At 52.1% G+C, this 15,387-nt stretch overlaps 2 protein-coding genes across 4 annotated transcripts in view; one reads left to right on the top strand and one right to left on the bottom strand.

Moving 5' to 3' along the window:
- The window catches only part of LOC142497992 (guanylate-binding protein 1-like), an 851,842-nt gene that overhangs the window by 173,588 nt on the left and 662,867 nt on the right, over positions 1-15,387 (top strand). The gene's annotated exons all lie outside the window — the stretch shown is intronic.
- LOC142497987 (guanylate-binding protein 6-like) overlaps positions 1-15,387 on the bottom strand; it is a 159,475-nt gene that overhangs the window by 61,316 nt on the left and 82,772 nt on the right. For all 3 annotated transcript variants that reach the window (XM_075606487.1, XM_075606489.1, XM_075606488.1), the window contains exons 3-5: positions 5,689-5,816; positions 5,372-5,481; positions 4,591-4,793 (exon numbers count right to left, since the gene is read on the bottom strand). In XM_075606487.1, the coding sequence (XP_075462602.1) occupies positions 4,591-4,793; positions 5,372-5,481; positions 5,689-5,816 (441 nt within the window). The remainder of the gene's footprint in view (positions 1-4,590; positions 4,794-5,371; positions 5,482-5,688; positions 5,817-15,387) is intronic.

Raw genomic sequence — 15,387 nt, 5'->3', positions numbered from 1 at the left:
TAATGCATCCTTACATGGATCCTGTCACAGTGTGTGTGCTGCAGTAATGCATCCTTACATGGATCCTGTCACAGTGTGTGTGCTGCAGTAATGCACCTTACATAGATCCTGTCACAGTGTGTGCTGCAGTAATGCATCCTTACATGGATCCTGTCACATTGTATGCTGCAGTAATGTATCCTTACATGGATCCTGTCACAATGTGTGCTGCAGTAATGCATCCTTACATGGATCCTGTCACAGTGTGTGTGCTGCAGTAATGCATCCTTACATACTGTAGATCCTGTCACCGTGTGTCCTGCAGTAATGCATCCTTACATGGATCCTGTCACATTGTATGCTGCAGTAATGTATCCTTATATGAATCCTGTCACAGTGTGTGCTGCAGTAATGCATCCTTACATGGATCCTGTCACAGTGTGTGTGCTGCAGTAATGCATCCTTACATGGATCCCGTCACAGTGTGTGCGCTGCAGTATTGCATCCTTACATGGATCCTGTCACAGTGTGTGTGCTGCAGTAATGCATCCTTACATGGATCCTGTCACAGTGTGTGCTGCAGTAATGCACCTTACATGGATCCTGTCACAGTGTGTGCGCTGCAGTAATGCATCCTTACATGGATCCCGTCACAGTGTGTGCGCTGCAGTATTGCATCCTTACATGGATCCTGTCACAGTGTGTGTGCTGCAGTAATGCATCCTTACATGGATCCTGTCACAGTGTGTGCTGCAGTAATGCATCCTTACATGGATACTGTCACAATGTGTGTGCTGCAGTAATGCATCCTTACGTGGATCCTGTCACAGTGTGTGTGCTGTAGTAATGCATCCTTACATGGATCCTGTCACAGTGTGTGTGCTGCAGTAATGCATCCTTACATGGATCCTGTCACAGTGTGTGTGCTGCAGTAATGCATCCTTACATGGATCCTGTCACAGTGTGTGCTGCAGTAATGCATCCTTACATGGATCCTGTCACAGTGTGTGTGCTGCAGTAATGCATCCTTACATGGATCCTGTCACAGTGTGTGCTGCAGTAATGCATCCTTACATGGATCCTGTCACAGTGTGTGCTGCAGTAATTGTGCCTAGAGCTCTTGCCCAGTGATAGAGGTGGCTCTCTCTGTCTGTATAGAATGTCCTTTTTTTGTATGTATGAACAGTATGTCTTTATTTATATAGCAAACGTATGTGGGCACAAAACAGTGCAAATAAATGCAAGAAATGCGATACTTGCGCAAAATTCAGTTCACGGAGCAATCCAAGTAAGATGATCCAGGGCTGCACGGATTTTTATCAAAATAATTTTTCATGATACACTTTAATTTAATCCATTAATGAATACATTATTTTGCTAAAAAAATCCTTGGAGCCCTGGATCATCTTTCCTGTTGCTTTATTTATATAGCACGATTAATGCACATACAGTAGTGCGTCCCAGCAGTAACACACGTAGTAACACACGTGACAATCGTATAAATAACAAATAATACAAATAAGAAATCATGGGAATAAGCGCTTCCGCCATAAAAGTAACATTTAGGAAATGGAGTGCCTGCTCCGAAGAGCTTTCAATCTAATTGGTAGGAGGAACATACATACAGTAGGAGAGCATACAGGTAAGTGTATCTGCAAGGGACCAAGCTTTATGTAGCATGTGTATAGTGTTAGCCACGGAGCTACTCATATACTTAGTTAAGCAGGTGTGTCTTAAGGTGGGTCTTAAAGGTGGATAGAGCGGGTGCTATTCAGGTATTCAGGTAGGAGTCAAGCACAGATATACTATGCAGAGTTGAGTGTGAGAAACGGATTTGATCGGAAGCCAGGAGAGGGATTTCATGAGGGGAGACGCGGAGACAGATTTAGGAAAGAGTAGAGTGATTCTGGCAGCAGCGTTTAGGATAGATTGTAGGGGAGACAGGTGAGAGGCAGGAAGGCCAAACAGCAGGAGGTTACAGTAATCGAGACGGGAGAGAATGAGGGTCTGAGTCAGAGTTTTATCCGTCGAGCAACAGAGGAAAGGGCGTATCTTTGTGATATTGTGGAGGAAAAAGCGACAGGTTTTAGATACGTTTTGAATGTTAGAGGAGAAAGTGAGAGAAGAGTCAAGTGTGACCCCTAGGCAGCGTGCTTGTGCTTCTGGGTGTATGACTGAACTTCCAACAGTAATGTGGAAGGAGTTAGTAGGGCCAGGTTTGGAAGAAAGTATGAGGAGCTCTGTTTTTGCCATGTTTAGTTTAAGTCGGCAGAGGACCATCCAGGATGATATCGTAGACAGACATTCAGAAACTTTGGTCTGTACAGCAGGTGGAAGGTCAGGGGTTGAAAAGTAAATGTGTGTCTCATCAGCATAGATGTGATAGAGAGAGTGTGTACACAGAGAAGAGGAGAGGTCCCAGGACAGAGGCCTGGGTACCCCCACAGAGAGGTCGATGGAGGAGGTGTTAGCAGAAGAGACACTGAAAGTATGATAGGAGAGGTAAAAGGATATCCAGGATAGAGCTTTGTTACGAATGCCAAGAGTATGGAGAATGTGAAGGAGAAAAGGGTTGTCCGCAGTATCAAATGCTGCAGAGACCTCTGTCTTTGGCTGCATGGAGGTCATTAGTTATTTTAGTGAGGGCTGATTCAGTGGAGTGAGCAGTGCGGAAGCCAGATTGTAGAGGGTCTAGGAGAGAATAGGTGTTGAGAAAATGGAGCAAGCGAGAGAATATTAAATGTTCAAGGAGTTTAGAGGCAAAAGGCAGTAGGGAGACAGGTCGATATTAAGAAAGATAGGTTGGGTCAAGCATGCTGTTTTTAAGTAATGGTATTACTGTTGCATGTTTGAAGGAGGAGTGAAAGGTACCAGAGTAGAGGGAGGTGTTAAAAATCTGTGTGAGCGTAGGGATTATAGTTGAAGCAAGAGGTTTTAGGAGATGGAAGGGAATGGAGTCAAGAGGGCAAGTGGTAAATTGAGAAGGGGAGAACAGCAGTGACACATCCTCCTCCTCTGACAGTAGAAAAAGAGTCAAGGAAGGCAGGAGGAGAGTTAGGAAGCGGTGTAGGTTTGAAGGAGGAAACAGAGGAAATGTCCTGACGTATGGATTCCACCTTTTCCTTGAAATACTCAGCAAAGTTCAGAGGTGAGATGGAGGAAGAAGAAGAGGCAGCTGAGGGTTGTTTGAGTAGAGAGTCAAAGACAGAGAAGAGTTGGCATCGGTTAGACTTGTACAGTACGTGTTGATTAGTTGAGAAAAGTAGATTTGTTTAGCCTGAGAGAGCCCAGAGTTGAAACAGGGCAGCATACATTTATAGTGAAGGAAGTCTGCGAGAGGATGAGATTTACTCCAGAGGCGTTCAGAGGAACGAGTGGAGGAACGCAGCATGCATGTGTGGGAATTTAGCCAGGGTCTGGGGTTAGAAGGGCGGGAACAGCAGAGAGAAAGCGGGGTATGTAGATCAAGAGAGGAAGATAGGGCAGAGTTGCAGTTCTTGATCAGGCTGTCAGGGTCTGGAGCAGGGCTGGGAGAGGAGAGGGAGGAGTGTAAAGTGGAAACAAAAGCTGGTAAGTTAAAGTAATAGAGCGCAGGTCTCTATAGAAACGAGGGGTAGATTAAGTTGGAGAAGGGGAGAAGTGAGAGAGAGAAAATGAGATGAGATGATGGTCAGAGAGAGGAAGGGGGGAAATGAAGAAATCAGAGTGAAAACCAGGTCTAGGTTGTGGCCATCCTTGTGGGTGATGGCTGCAGTCCACCTTTGAAGAAAAAGGTGGAAAAAGAAAAAGAAGAGGTTAGAGAGAGAAAGCGGGAGGCCCAAATGAGAGATGGGTCATCAATATGACAGTTGAAGTCCCCAAGGAGAAGAACAGGGGAGTCTGAGGAGAGAAGAAAGAGAGTCAGGATTTAAAGTGGAGAAAATCTGGACAGTGTGAGCCTCAAAGGAGGGAAAAGCAAGAGAGGGGGGAATAGGAAGGGTTCGGTAGCGGCAGATATATGAGAGCAGGAGCCCCACGCCTCCACCCCTGCCATCAGGGTGCAGAGTGTGGTAGAAAGAAAGGCCACCATAAGAGAGGGCAGCTTCCAGTGTAGAGTCAGACTGAGTGAGCCAGGTCTCAGTTATAGCGAATGGGAGCAGAGAGTTAGAGAGAAAGAAGTCATGCACAGAGAGGAACTTGTTAGAAAGGGAGCGAGCATTCCAAAGGGCACAGGAGAAAGGGAGAGAGGGGGGAGGCTGGCAGGGGATGGTATGAGGTTAGAGGGGTTGACACCAGAAGGAGTAGAAGTTGCATGTGGGGAGGCGAGGACGAGAGCATGTAGAAATAAGGCAGGGACCAGGATTGGGAGAGATATCCCCAGAAGTAAGGAGGAGAAGCATGGAAAGAAAGAGAATGTATGAGGATGATTTGTAGGGGTGTGATTTAGTGCAGGGGGTATAGCTGTGGGGTGACAGAGGGCGCAGGTAAGAAAGGAGTTCATGTGAACTGAGAAGTGGTGAAGGAAGGAGAGATGGAGATATATGAATAGAGTTAGAGACATAATGAGGCTGGTAGAAAGAAGTGCGTATTTTGAGATACTTGTTGTACATTTTTTACCAGTGCCCTTTGTACCTCTCTTGAGCTTCAGGGCGTTCTGTAGATACTCGTCTTCAGTGATTCGTTTCCCATTCAACTCCAGATTTAGAGTGAAGTCCCGGACGCACCATATGAAGGACGGGAAGGTCCTCTTGAACTCTGCTGAATCATCCTCATCCTCATCCTTATCTTTGGGTGATGATTTCACCTTTATTCGCTCAGTGAGCTCTGTCACATAACTGGGAGATGCTAAGGAGGAACTGAGGGGTCAGACTGACTGAGAACAGATACTTAAAAAGAGATCCGCAAGGTTCATGTAAAGGAAAACCCAAAGAGTTCTGGATGCTATGTACAGTTCTGGTGGTTACTGTGCAAGATGCCAAGGAGTTCCTCCTCCATAGCACTTGTGTCCGTAACCACAGGATTTTCCAATAAGCCTCCCACCAGTCCGAGTTCCCAAAGCACACGGCTTCATCTACACAAATAACGAGATTCCGCAGCGCACTGCATAGAATAAGCATCCCAGCCCCAGAATAAACCAGTATGTCTGTGTCCTCAGTCTGCTGCACTCCCACCGTACAGTATGTTTCTGTGCTTAATCAGTGGCCGGCCTGGGGGTCTGATGGTCGCTCTCTCCAGTGCGCTGTAAAAGCTTCTCACTTGTTTAAAGCCGAGATATAACCAGGGCCATTAATACAAAAATACTTTTTTGGGAGTTTGGACAGGACTCTATTAACTCTTTCACTGCCCCCAAAACAGTATTTCCTCTAAATGCTCCCTTTTCGAGTATTGCTCACACTGACACTATAAAGGATACTGCAGCTTCTCTACACTCTCTTGGTCAATAGTCCCCACACTGTTATACACCAGGGTGCTGCTCAGCAGAACAGCCAGAGAGAAGATCCAGGCATCATTCCTACTATCTCCCTGAGACAGAGAAACAGAATCATTGTAACACAGAGCGCCCCTGTGCGGTGCTAGAGACGCCCTAATATATACAGCCACTTAGTCCATCTAACACGTACATTAACCCATCTGATAGACCGTTCAGCAGCACTAAGAAGTGTTAACATGCGTCTCCAGCATAGAAGGAACCAGACTGGAGGTCACACGGAGACACCTGTCCCCACTCACCTTCTCTACGTCCCCCAGCCCCTCTGTGTCCAGCAGCACCAGGGTGTGTCCAGGTTTAGAAGGGTGAGGGACACACCACATCCAGATCCCTTTAGTCTTAGACTGGACAGTGGATCCCAGAGCAAACCCTGGAGGAAAGGAGTGAGAACAAATATAAAACATTAGAGATAGAAAGGGAGAGAAAGAGTGGGAAACAGGTAATGAATTGTATCAGAGAGAGGCCGTGGGAGGGAGACGGAGCGCTTCCAAATGGGCTAAAGAACCCACTATTAGGGTCATTAAAGATTGGAGGCTCTATGGGGAAGACATGCAGGATTATTTTATGTTTAGCCTTTGTATAGCATACTGTGCAGTAACTGTTATATTCAACTGTTTTTTAATGACTACAGTTAAAAAGTGAATCATTTGTATAACATGGGTTAGATAGATAAAAGCGCTATACTGGGAATAAGAGCTCTGCTATTCTGTAAGTAGAGTGTAGATTTGTTGTAGGTTGTAATTCCATATAGAGAAACAATATTAGAGTTATGTATGTGTATTTATCATCCTCATCTTCAGCCCTCGTCTCCCCACTGCTGGATGAAGCATCCCCAATGATCTCCCAGTTACAGCCTCTCTTCTCCGCGTCGCTCCCAAACATTCCCCCATCCCATCCTCTCCAGCCTGGGTCTCCCCACTGCTGGATGAAGCCTCCCCAGTGATCTCCCAGGTCCTGCGGTTACAGCCTCTCTTCTCCACGTCACACCCACACATTCTCTCATCCCATCCTCCACAGCCTGTGTCTCACCACTGCTGGATGAGGCCTTCCCAATGATCTCCCAGGTCCTGCGGTTACATCCTCTCTTCTCCACATCGCTCCCACACATTCCCTCATCCTCTCCAGCCTGTGTCTCCCCACTGCAGGATGAAGCCTCCCCAGTGATTTCCCAGGTCCTGCGGTTACAGCCTCTCTTCTCCACGTCACTCCCATCCTCCACAGCCTGTGTCTCATCACTGCTGGATGAGGCCTTCCCAATGATCTCCCAGGTCCTGTGGTTACAGCCTCCCTTCTCCATGTCGCTAACCCACATTCTCTCATCCCATCCTCCCCAGTCTGTGTCTCCCCACTGCTGGATGAAGCCTCCCCAATGATCTCCCAGGTCCTGCGGTTAAAGCCTCTCTTCTCCACGTCACTCCCATCCTCTCCAGCCCATGTCTCCCCACTGCTGGATGAAGCCTCCCCAGTGATCTCCCAGGTCCTGTGGTTACAGCCTCTCTTCTCCATGTCACTCCCATCCTCTCCAGCCCGTGTCTCCCCACTGCTGGATGAAGTCTCCCCAGTGATCTCCCAGGTCCTGCGGTTACAGCCCCTCTTCTCCACGTTGCTCCCCCACATTCCCTCATCCCATCCTCACCAGCCCGTGTCTCCCCACTGCTGGATGAAACCTCCCCAGTGATCTTCCAGGTCCTGTGGTTACAGCCTCTCTTCTCCATGTCACTCCCATCCTCTCCAGCCCGTGTCTCCCCACTGCTGGATGAAGTCTCCCCAGTGATCTCCCAGGTCCTGCGGTTACAGCCCCTCTTCTCCACGTTGCTCCCCCATATTCCCTCATCCCATCCTCTCCAGCCCGTGTCTCCCCACTGCTGGATGAAACCTCCCCAGTGATATTCCAGGTCCTGCGGTTACAGCCTCTCTTCTCCACGTCACTCCCATCCTCCACAGCCTGTGTCTCACCACTGCTGGATGAGGCCTTCCCAATGATCTCCCAGGTCCTGTGGTTACAGCCTCCCTTCTCCATGTCGCTAACCCACATTCTCTCATCCCATCCTCCCCAGTCTGTGTCTCCCCACTGCTGGATGAAGCCTCCCCAATGATCTCCCAGATCCTGCGGTTAAAGCCTCTCTTCTCCACGTCACTCCCATCCTCTCCAGCCCATGTCTCCCCACTGCTGGATGAAGCCTCCCCAGTGATCTCCCAGGTCCTGTGGTTACAGCCTCTCTTCTCCATGTCACTCCCATCCTCTCCAGCCCGTGTCTCCCCACTGCTGGATGAAGTCTCCCCAGTGATCTCCCAGGTCCTGCGGTTACAGCCCCTCTTCTCCACGTTGCTCCCCCACATTCCCTCATCCCATCCTCTCCAGCCCATGTCTCCCCACTGCTGGATGAAACCTCCCCAGTGATCTTCCAGGTCCTGCGGTTACAGCCTCTCTTCTCCACGTCACTCCCATCCTCACCAGCACGTGTCTCCCCACTGCTGGAAGAAGTCTCCCCAGTGATCTCCCAGGTCCTGCGGTTACAGCCCCTCTTCTCCACGTTGCTCCCCCACATTCCCTCATCCCATCCTCTCCAGCCCGTGTCTCCCCACTGCTGGATGAAACCTCCCCAGTGATCTTCCAGGTCCTGTGGTTACAGCCTCTCTTCTCCATGTCACTCCCATCCTCTCCAGCCCGTGTCTCCCCACTGCTGGATGAAGTCTCCCCAGTGATCTCCCAGGTCCTGCGGTTACAGCCCCTCTTCTCCACGTTGCTCCCCCACATTCCCTCATCCCATCCTCTCCAGCCCGTGTCTCCCCACTGCTGGATGAAACCTCCCCAGTGATCTTCCAGGTCCTGCGGTTACAGCCTCTCTTCTCCACGTCACTCCCATCCTCACCAGCACGTGTCTCCCCACTGCTGGAAGAAGTCTCCCCAGTGATCTCCCAGGTCCTGCGGTTACAGCCCCTCTTCTCCACGTTGCTCCCCCACATTCCCTCATCCCATCCTCTCCAGCCCGTGTCTCCCCACTGCTGGATGAAACCTCCCCAGTGATCTCCCAGGTCCTGCGGTTACAGCCTCTCTTCTCCACGTCACTCCCATCCTCTCCAGCCCGTGTCTCCCCACTGCTGGATGAAGCCTCCCCAGTGATCTCCTAGGTCCTGCGGTTACAGCCTCTCTTCTCCACGTCACTCCCATCCTCTCCAGCCCGTGTCTCCCCACTGCTGGATGAAGTCTCCCCAGTGATCTCCGAGGTCCTGCGGTTACAGCCCCTCTTCTCCATGTTGCTCCCCCACATTCCCTCATCCCATCCTCTCCAGCCCATGTCTCCCCACTGCTGGATGAAGCCTCCCCAGTGATCTCCGAGGTCCTGCAGTTACAGCCTCTCTTCTCCATGTTTCTCCCCCACATTCCCTCATCCCAGCCTCTCCAGCCCGTGTCTCCCCACTGCTGGATGAAGCCTCCCCAGTGATCTCCTAGGTCCTGCAGTTACAGCCTCTCTTCTCCATGTTTCTCCCCCACATTCCCTCATCCCATCCTCTCCATCCCGTGTCTCCCCACTGCTGGATGAAGCCTCCCCAGTGATCTCCTAGGTCCTGCAGTTACAGCCTCTCTTCTCCACGTCGCTCTAATCCACCTTCTTATTTAATCTCCCCATCTTACTTTTGGTCTTGACTAATCAAGGTGGGAAATTATTGCTGCCGCCAAGTATCTCACAATAGTTACTAGACCGGTGAACCTGGAGTCAGGGTGCGGACTCACCAACCTGCTTCACTTTCAGTGACAATCCTTACACCATACAGCAGAGTGCATTTACGTTTTCACATTTCCTTGCTTCGTTTACACACCTTAACACTAGTACTCTTTCAATACTGCTGCATTCATTCCTTACATTACTAGTGGGTAGCCAGTATCCTTTTTTTGCGAGGTTGGTGCATGGTTGGGATCCCCTCAGTGATAGTATTTACTAAGCAACTCTCCGTATTTGCCTTAAAAAAGCGCAGTGTATATTATACCCACACTTTCATTATTTGAATAGAGTGGAGAAAATGATTGCATTCTTATTCCAGAGTACATGGTTGATCCAGATCACCTACCACAGTGTTCCCACTTAATGGATCCAATTTGCATTTAATTATCATTTTAACACCTATTAAATGGGTCTCTTTCTCTTACTCAGTTCCCCTTTATCCCCTGCACCCAATTTTACAACTCTGCCTGTCCATGAAATGTCTGTGAATTTACTGTATAACTAGGGTGACCAGTTGTCCCAGTTTAGCCGGGACAGTCCCGGTTTTTTAATGCCTGTCCCGGTTTTTAATGGTTGTCCAGGCTGCACCGCATTCTTTAAAATGTCCCGTTTTTTTGTGGCTTTTCTGGTTTTGGCCATCAGAGCAGGGGGGTCAGCAGAGAGCAGAGAATGCAGGGAGAAGAGCAGAAACCGGTCTGGTAGCTGCAGGGGGTGGGGGGGGGGTTAGTGGCAGGGGGTGGGGGCGGGGTTAGTGGCAGAGGGTGGGGTTAGCTGCAGAGGGTGGTGGCGGGGTTAGCTGCAGAGGGTGGGGGCGGGGCTAGCTGCAGAGGGTGGGGGTGGGGTTAGCTGCAGAGGGTGGGGGCAGGGTTAGCTGCAGAGGGTGGGGGCGGGGTTAGCTGCAGAGGGTGGGGGCGGGGTTAGCTGCAGAGGAGCCCCAGCAGTGAGACAGTGGGAGCCTCGGTGTCTGCTGCCAGGGCTCAAGATGGCTTCCTCCCCAATGTTCCACAGAGGCAGGTAGGGACCAGAACGGAGACACATGAGATGCAGCATGGGGGAGAGAGAGAGGCAGCATGGGGGGGATAGAGAGGCATCATGAGGGGGGGAGAGATAGGCATCATAAGGGGGGAGAGGGGAGGCATTATGAAGGGGGGGGGAGAGGCAGCATGGGGGGGAGAGGCAGCATGGGGGGGGGGAGAGGCAGCATGGGGGGGAGAGGCAGCATTGGGGGGGAGAGAGAGGCAGCACAGGGGGAAGGAGAAGCAGCATGGGGGGGAGAGGGAGAGGCAACATGGGGGGAGAGGGAGAGGCAGCATGGGGGGGAGAGAGGGAGAGGCAGCATGGGGGGGAGAGGCAGCATGGGGGGAGAGAGATGGGGGTGGGTGGGGGGGAGAGAGATGGGGGATGGGGGGAGGAGAGAGGCAGCATGGGGGGGAGAGAGAGAGGCAGCATGGGGGGGAGAGAGATGGGGGTGGGGGAGAGATGGAGGTGGGGGAGGAGAGGCAGCATGGGGGAGGAGGAGAGAGGCAGCATGGGGGGGAGAAGGAGAGAGGCAGCATGGGGGGGAGGAGGAGAGAGGCAGCATGGGGGGGAGGAGAGGCAGCATGGGGGGGGAGGAGGAGAGAGGCAGCATAGGGGGAGAAGATGGGCAACATGGGGGAGAGGGAGAGGCAGCATGGGTGGGAGAGAGGGAGAGGCAGCATGGGGGGAGAGGGAGAGGCAGCATGGGTGGGAGAGAGGAGAGGCAGCATGGGGGGGAGAGAGGGAGAGGCAGCATGGGGGGGAGAGAGGGAGAGGCAGCATGGGGGGGGAGAGAGGGAGAGGCAGCATGGGGGGGAGAGAGGGAGAGGCAGCATGGGGGAGAGAGGGAGAGGCAGCGTGGGGGAGAAGAGAGGCAGCATGGGGGAGAAGAGAGGCAGCATGGGGGGGAGAGAGGGAGAGGCAGCATGGGGGGAGAGGCAGCATGTGGGAGAGAGAGGCAGCATGGGGGGGAGAGGGAGAGGCAGCATGGGGGGGAGAGAGGGAGAGGCAGCATGGGGGGGAGAGAGGGAGAGGCAGCATGGGGGGGAGAGAGGGAGAGGCAGCATGGGGGGGAGAGGCAGCATGGGGGGGAGAGAGGGAGAGGCAGCATGGGGGGGAGAGAGGGAGAGGCAGCATGGGGGGAGAGAGGGAGAGGCAGCATGGGGGGGAGAGAGGGAGATACAGCATGGGGGGGGGAGAGGGAGAGGCAGCATGGGGGGGAGAGAGGGAGAGGCAGCATGGGGGGAGAGGCAGCATGGGGGGAGAGGCAGCATGGGGGGAGAGAGGGAGAGGCAGCATGGGGGGGAGAGAGGGAGAGGCAGCATGGGGGGGAGAGAGGGAGAGGCAGCATGAGGGGGAGAGAGGGAGAGGCAGCATGGGGGGGAGAGAGGGAGAGGCAGCATGGGGGGGAGAGGCAGCATGGGGGGGAGAGAGGGAGAGGCAGCATGGGGGGGAGAGAGGGAGAGGCAGCATGGGGGGGAGAGAGGGAGAGGCAGCATGGGGGGGAGAGAGGGAGAGGCAGCATGAGGGGGAGAGAGGGAGAGGCAGCATGGGGGGGAGAGAGGGAGAGGCAGCATGGGGGGGAGAGGCAGCATGGGGGGGAGAGAGGGAGAGGCAGCATGGGGGGGAGAGAGGGAGAGGCAGCATTGGGGGGAGAGAGGGAGAGGCAGCATGGGGGGGAGAGAGGGAGATACAGCATGGGGAGGAGAGAGGGAGAGGCAGCATGGGGGGTGGAGAGAGGGAGAGGCAGCATGGGGGAGAGGGAGAGGCAGCATGGGGGAGAGGGAGAGGCAGCATGGGGGGAGAGAGGGAGAGACATCATGGGGTGGAGAGAGGGAGAGGCAGCATGGGGGGAGAGAGGGAGAGGCAGCATGGGGGGGAGAGAGGGAGAGGCAGCATGGGGGGGAGAGGGGGAGAGGCAGCATGGGGGGGAGAGAGGGAGAGGCAGCATGGGGGGAGAGAGGGAGAGGCAGCATGGGGGGGAGAGAGGGAGAGGCAGCATGGGGGGGAGAGAGGGAGATACAGCATGGGGGGGAGAGAGGGAGAGGCAGCATGGGGGTGGAGAGAGGGAGAGGCAGCATGGGGGAGAGGGAGAGGCAGCATGGGGGGAGAGAGGGAGAGACATCATGGGGGGGAGAGAGGGAGAGGCAGCACAGGGGGAGAGAGGGAGAGGCAGCATGGGGGGGAGAGAGGGAGAGGCAGCATGGGGGGGAGAGAGGGAGAGGCAGCATGGGGGGGAGAGAGGGAGATGCAGCATGGGGGTGGAGAGAGGGAGAGGCAGCATGGGGGGGAGAGAGGGAGAGGCAGCATGGGGGGAGAGAGGGAGAGTCAGCATGGGGGGAGAGAGGGAGAGGCAGCATGGGGGGAGAGAGGGAGAGGCAGCATGGGGAGAGAGAGAGGGAGAGGAAGCATGGGGGGGAGAGAGGGAGAGGCAGCATAGGGGGAGAGAGGGAGAGGCAGCATGGGAGGGAGAGGCAGCATGGGGGGGAGAGAGGGAGAGGCAGCATGGGGGTAAAGAGGGAGAGGCAGCATGGGGGGTAGAGAGGGAGAGGAAGCATGGGGGGAGAAGAGAGGCAGCATGGGGGGAGAGAGAGGGAGAGGTAACATCGGGGGGGAGAGAGAGAGAGGCAGCAAAGGGGGAGAGAGGGAGAGGCAGCATAGGGGGGAGAGGCAGCATGGGAGGGAGAGGCAGCATGGGGGGGAGAGGGAGAGGCATCATGGGGGGGAGAGAGGGAGAGGCAGCATGGGGGGGAGAGAGACGCACACAGATAATGGGGGAGAGACAGAGACAGAGAATGGGGAGAGAGTCACATACAGAATGGGGGAGAGAGAGAATGGGGAGAGACAGAATGGGAAGGGTGGAACGAGAATGGAGTGATTGGGGGGAACGACAATGGAGGGATGGGAGGGAGAGAGAATGGGTGTGTGTAAGGCTGCGTCCCTGCTAGCGCTGAGCGGGTGGCGGTTACTTACATATATAGCTATATGTAAGTCCCCGCTCACGCTGTGCGCGCGGCGCTCGTCCGCGGGCACACACGCTCACCCGCGCTCGACGCTTAAGTAAACAAATAACCTATACTTACCCGCACGCTCAACTACCCGCAATGCCCCCCCCCTCCCCCACGCGCACGTACATGCAGGACACCCGGCGCTCATTCTTGGAGCGGTCTCCAAGCATGAGCGCCCTCAGCGCCAGCGGGGAATCAGCCTAAGAAGGGGGAACAGAGAGCAGCGGAGAGACATAAAGTGCAGTTGGTGATGTCATTTGTTTTATAAATATTTTTTTTTAATGTGTCCCGGTTTTTACTTTTGTAAATCTGGTCACCCTATGTATAACCCTGTTCTTTTAATGTAACCATGTATTGTTATAACTCTGTGCCCAGGACATGCGTGAAAACGAGAGGTGACTCTCTATGTATTAATTTCTGGTAACATATGTTTATAAATAAATAAGAGTGCTATCCATCGATAAGAAGTCATTTTTAAGTGAGTTTGACATGTTATCGTAGCTTTCTGAATAGCTGCACATGCAAACTCGCTTGAAAAGTGTTCTTACCAGTCGATAAGCCAATTATCAGAGTTTACTGAATAGGCCCCATAGTGTCTTTAATCAATGTGATGGTAGAGCTAGCTTGCATCACAAAACTGGCATGAAGCCCAACTAGCTACCCCTAAATCTATGTAACTTGGCCACCTTTGTAAAGCTTATTTGGCCAAATGTACTTTAATATCTGGGGAAGAACAGGGAATGTGTAAATGTATTTCCAGCTCTGTAAGAATGTATTTCAAAGTCTGTATTTGTTATTCCCTGTAAATGCAATCCCACAGTTTAGTGAATCAACATTGTTCCCTGTTAATTAAATTCCCAAATCTAGTTGAGCAAGCAATATGAGATAAAGTGTTTGTGATCTATGTGTAGGCACTGTGATGTGATTTGGGAGTCAGCCCTGTAAAGTGTTAATTGGATTAAGTGAACAATCAGGGATGGGGATGGGTTCTTAGCACACCCTCTAGCTGTTGCGGCACTAACTTAATTTGTGCTCTGATTGTCCAGTAGCCCCCTCCCATACAATGGATATCCACAGAGGGCTATATAAGGGGTGCTGCTGATCAAACAATGAGATCTACCTTCAGAGAGCATCTGAAAGCAAGAGAGGCTAACAGAGACTGAGACACTCTGGGCAGGAGTGTGGGGATTCCCTCAGAGGACTATCTGAGAGACATTCTGTGAAGGAGTTTGATCTTTACAGAGACCAGCTGGAGAGAGATCTCAGAGGGGCTGCTGTGTGTGATCAGCACTCTATATCCTGGACTAGAAGCTGACAGGACAAGCCTTCGTGATGCAGGCCCTGCACCTAGCGAGGCTAGAGTCTACTCCCCAGGCCCCCAGTTGGTATTGTATTTTGCTTTGTACATCTTGGTTTTGTCTGCTGGCGTGCTAGAATAAACCCCATTTTATTCAACAACTTTGTCCTGCCTGGTGCCGGTGATCCCGGTGGTTTCGATGTAAAAGTGCAGGTCTCCTGTGACAATCACTTAAAAACTAAACATGGACAGGATGCCAAAGGTCTCCTCTGCAAGGGACTGGGTGGTCCTAAACAAAACTAGAGAGCAGGGAATAGGTTAAATCACTATCCAGGAGAGAGAGTTACTGGATCTATCATCTTAAAACACTGGCTCCAGCTGGTTTCAATAAAGACTTTGTTCTGGCTTCTTTCTTGGGTGACAGATATGTTTTGTTTAACTGTAAGGGAATAGCGTACATTAACAGTTTGATAGCGAGATACAGACTGTATGATCTGACAGTTAATTCTACAATTCTGCCATTGGGGTTCTTCATATACGTATCCAGATTTCCAAATTGTTACACAGTATGAAATTTCATTTTTGTGTTTACTACATGACATTAATTATTATTGTTTCAATGTATGGTTATGCCCCGTGTGTTAAACGAGGGAGTATTATTTAGTTGCCCTATATACTGTACACCGTATACACATGTCTAATAGAGACATAATTCAGTCTGAACATGAAAGGGTTAACAGATTTTAAGTATTTAAAGCCTGCCAAGCAAGAGATGCCAGTACCCCAGAGGAAGTGACCAGGTTTGGTTACGAAACGCGTTGGGTGGAGCCTAAAGATGCAACATTACGGAAATAGAGGCGGAGTCACAGTGACATCATGGGGGAGAGTGGTGTG

The sequence above is a fragment of the Ascaphus truei genome, chromosome 6 (assembly GCF_040206685.1).
Source record: "Ascaphus truei isolate aAscTru1 chromosome 6, aAscTru1.hap1, whole genome shotgun sequence".
NCBI lineage: Eukaryota > Metazoa > Chordata > Amphibia > Anura > Ascaphidae > Ascaphus > Ascaphus truei.
This window is presented reverse-complemented; position numbering and strand designations above follow the sequence as displayed.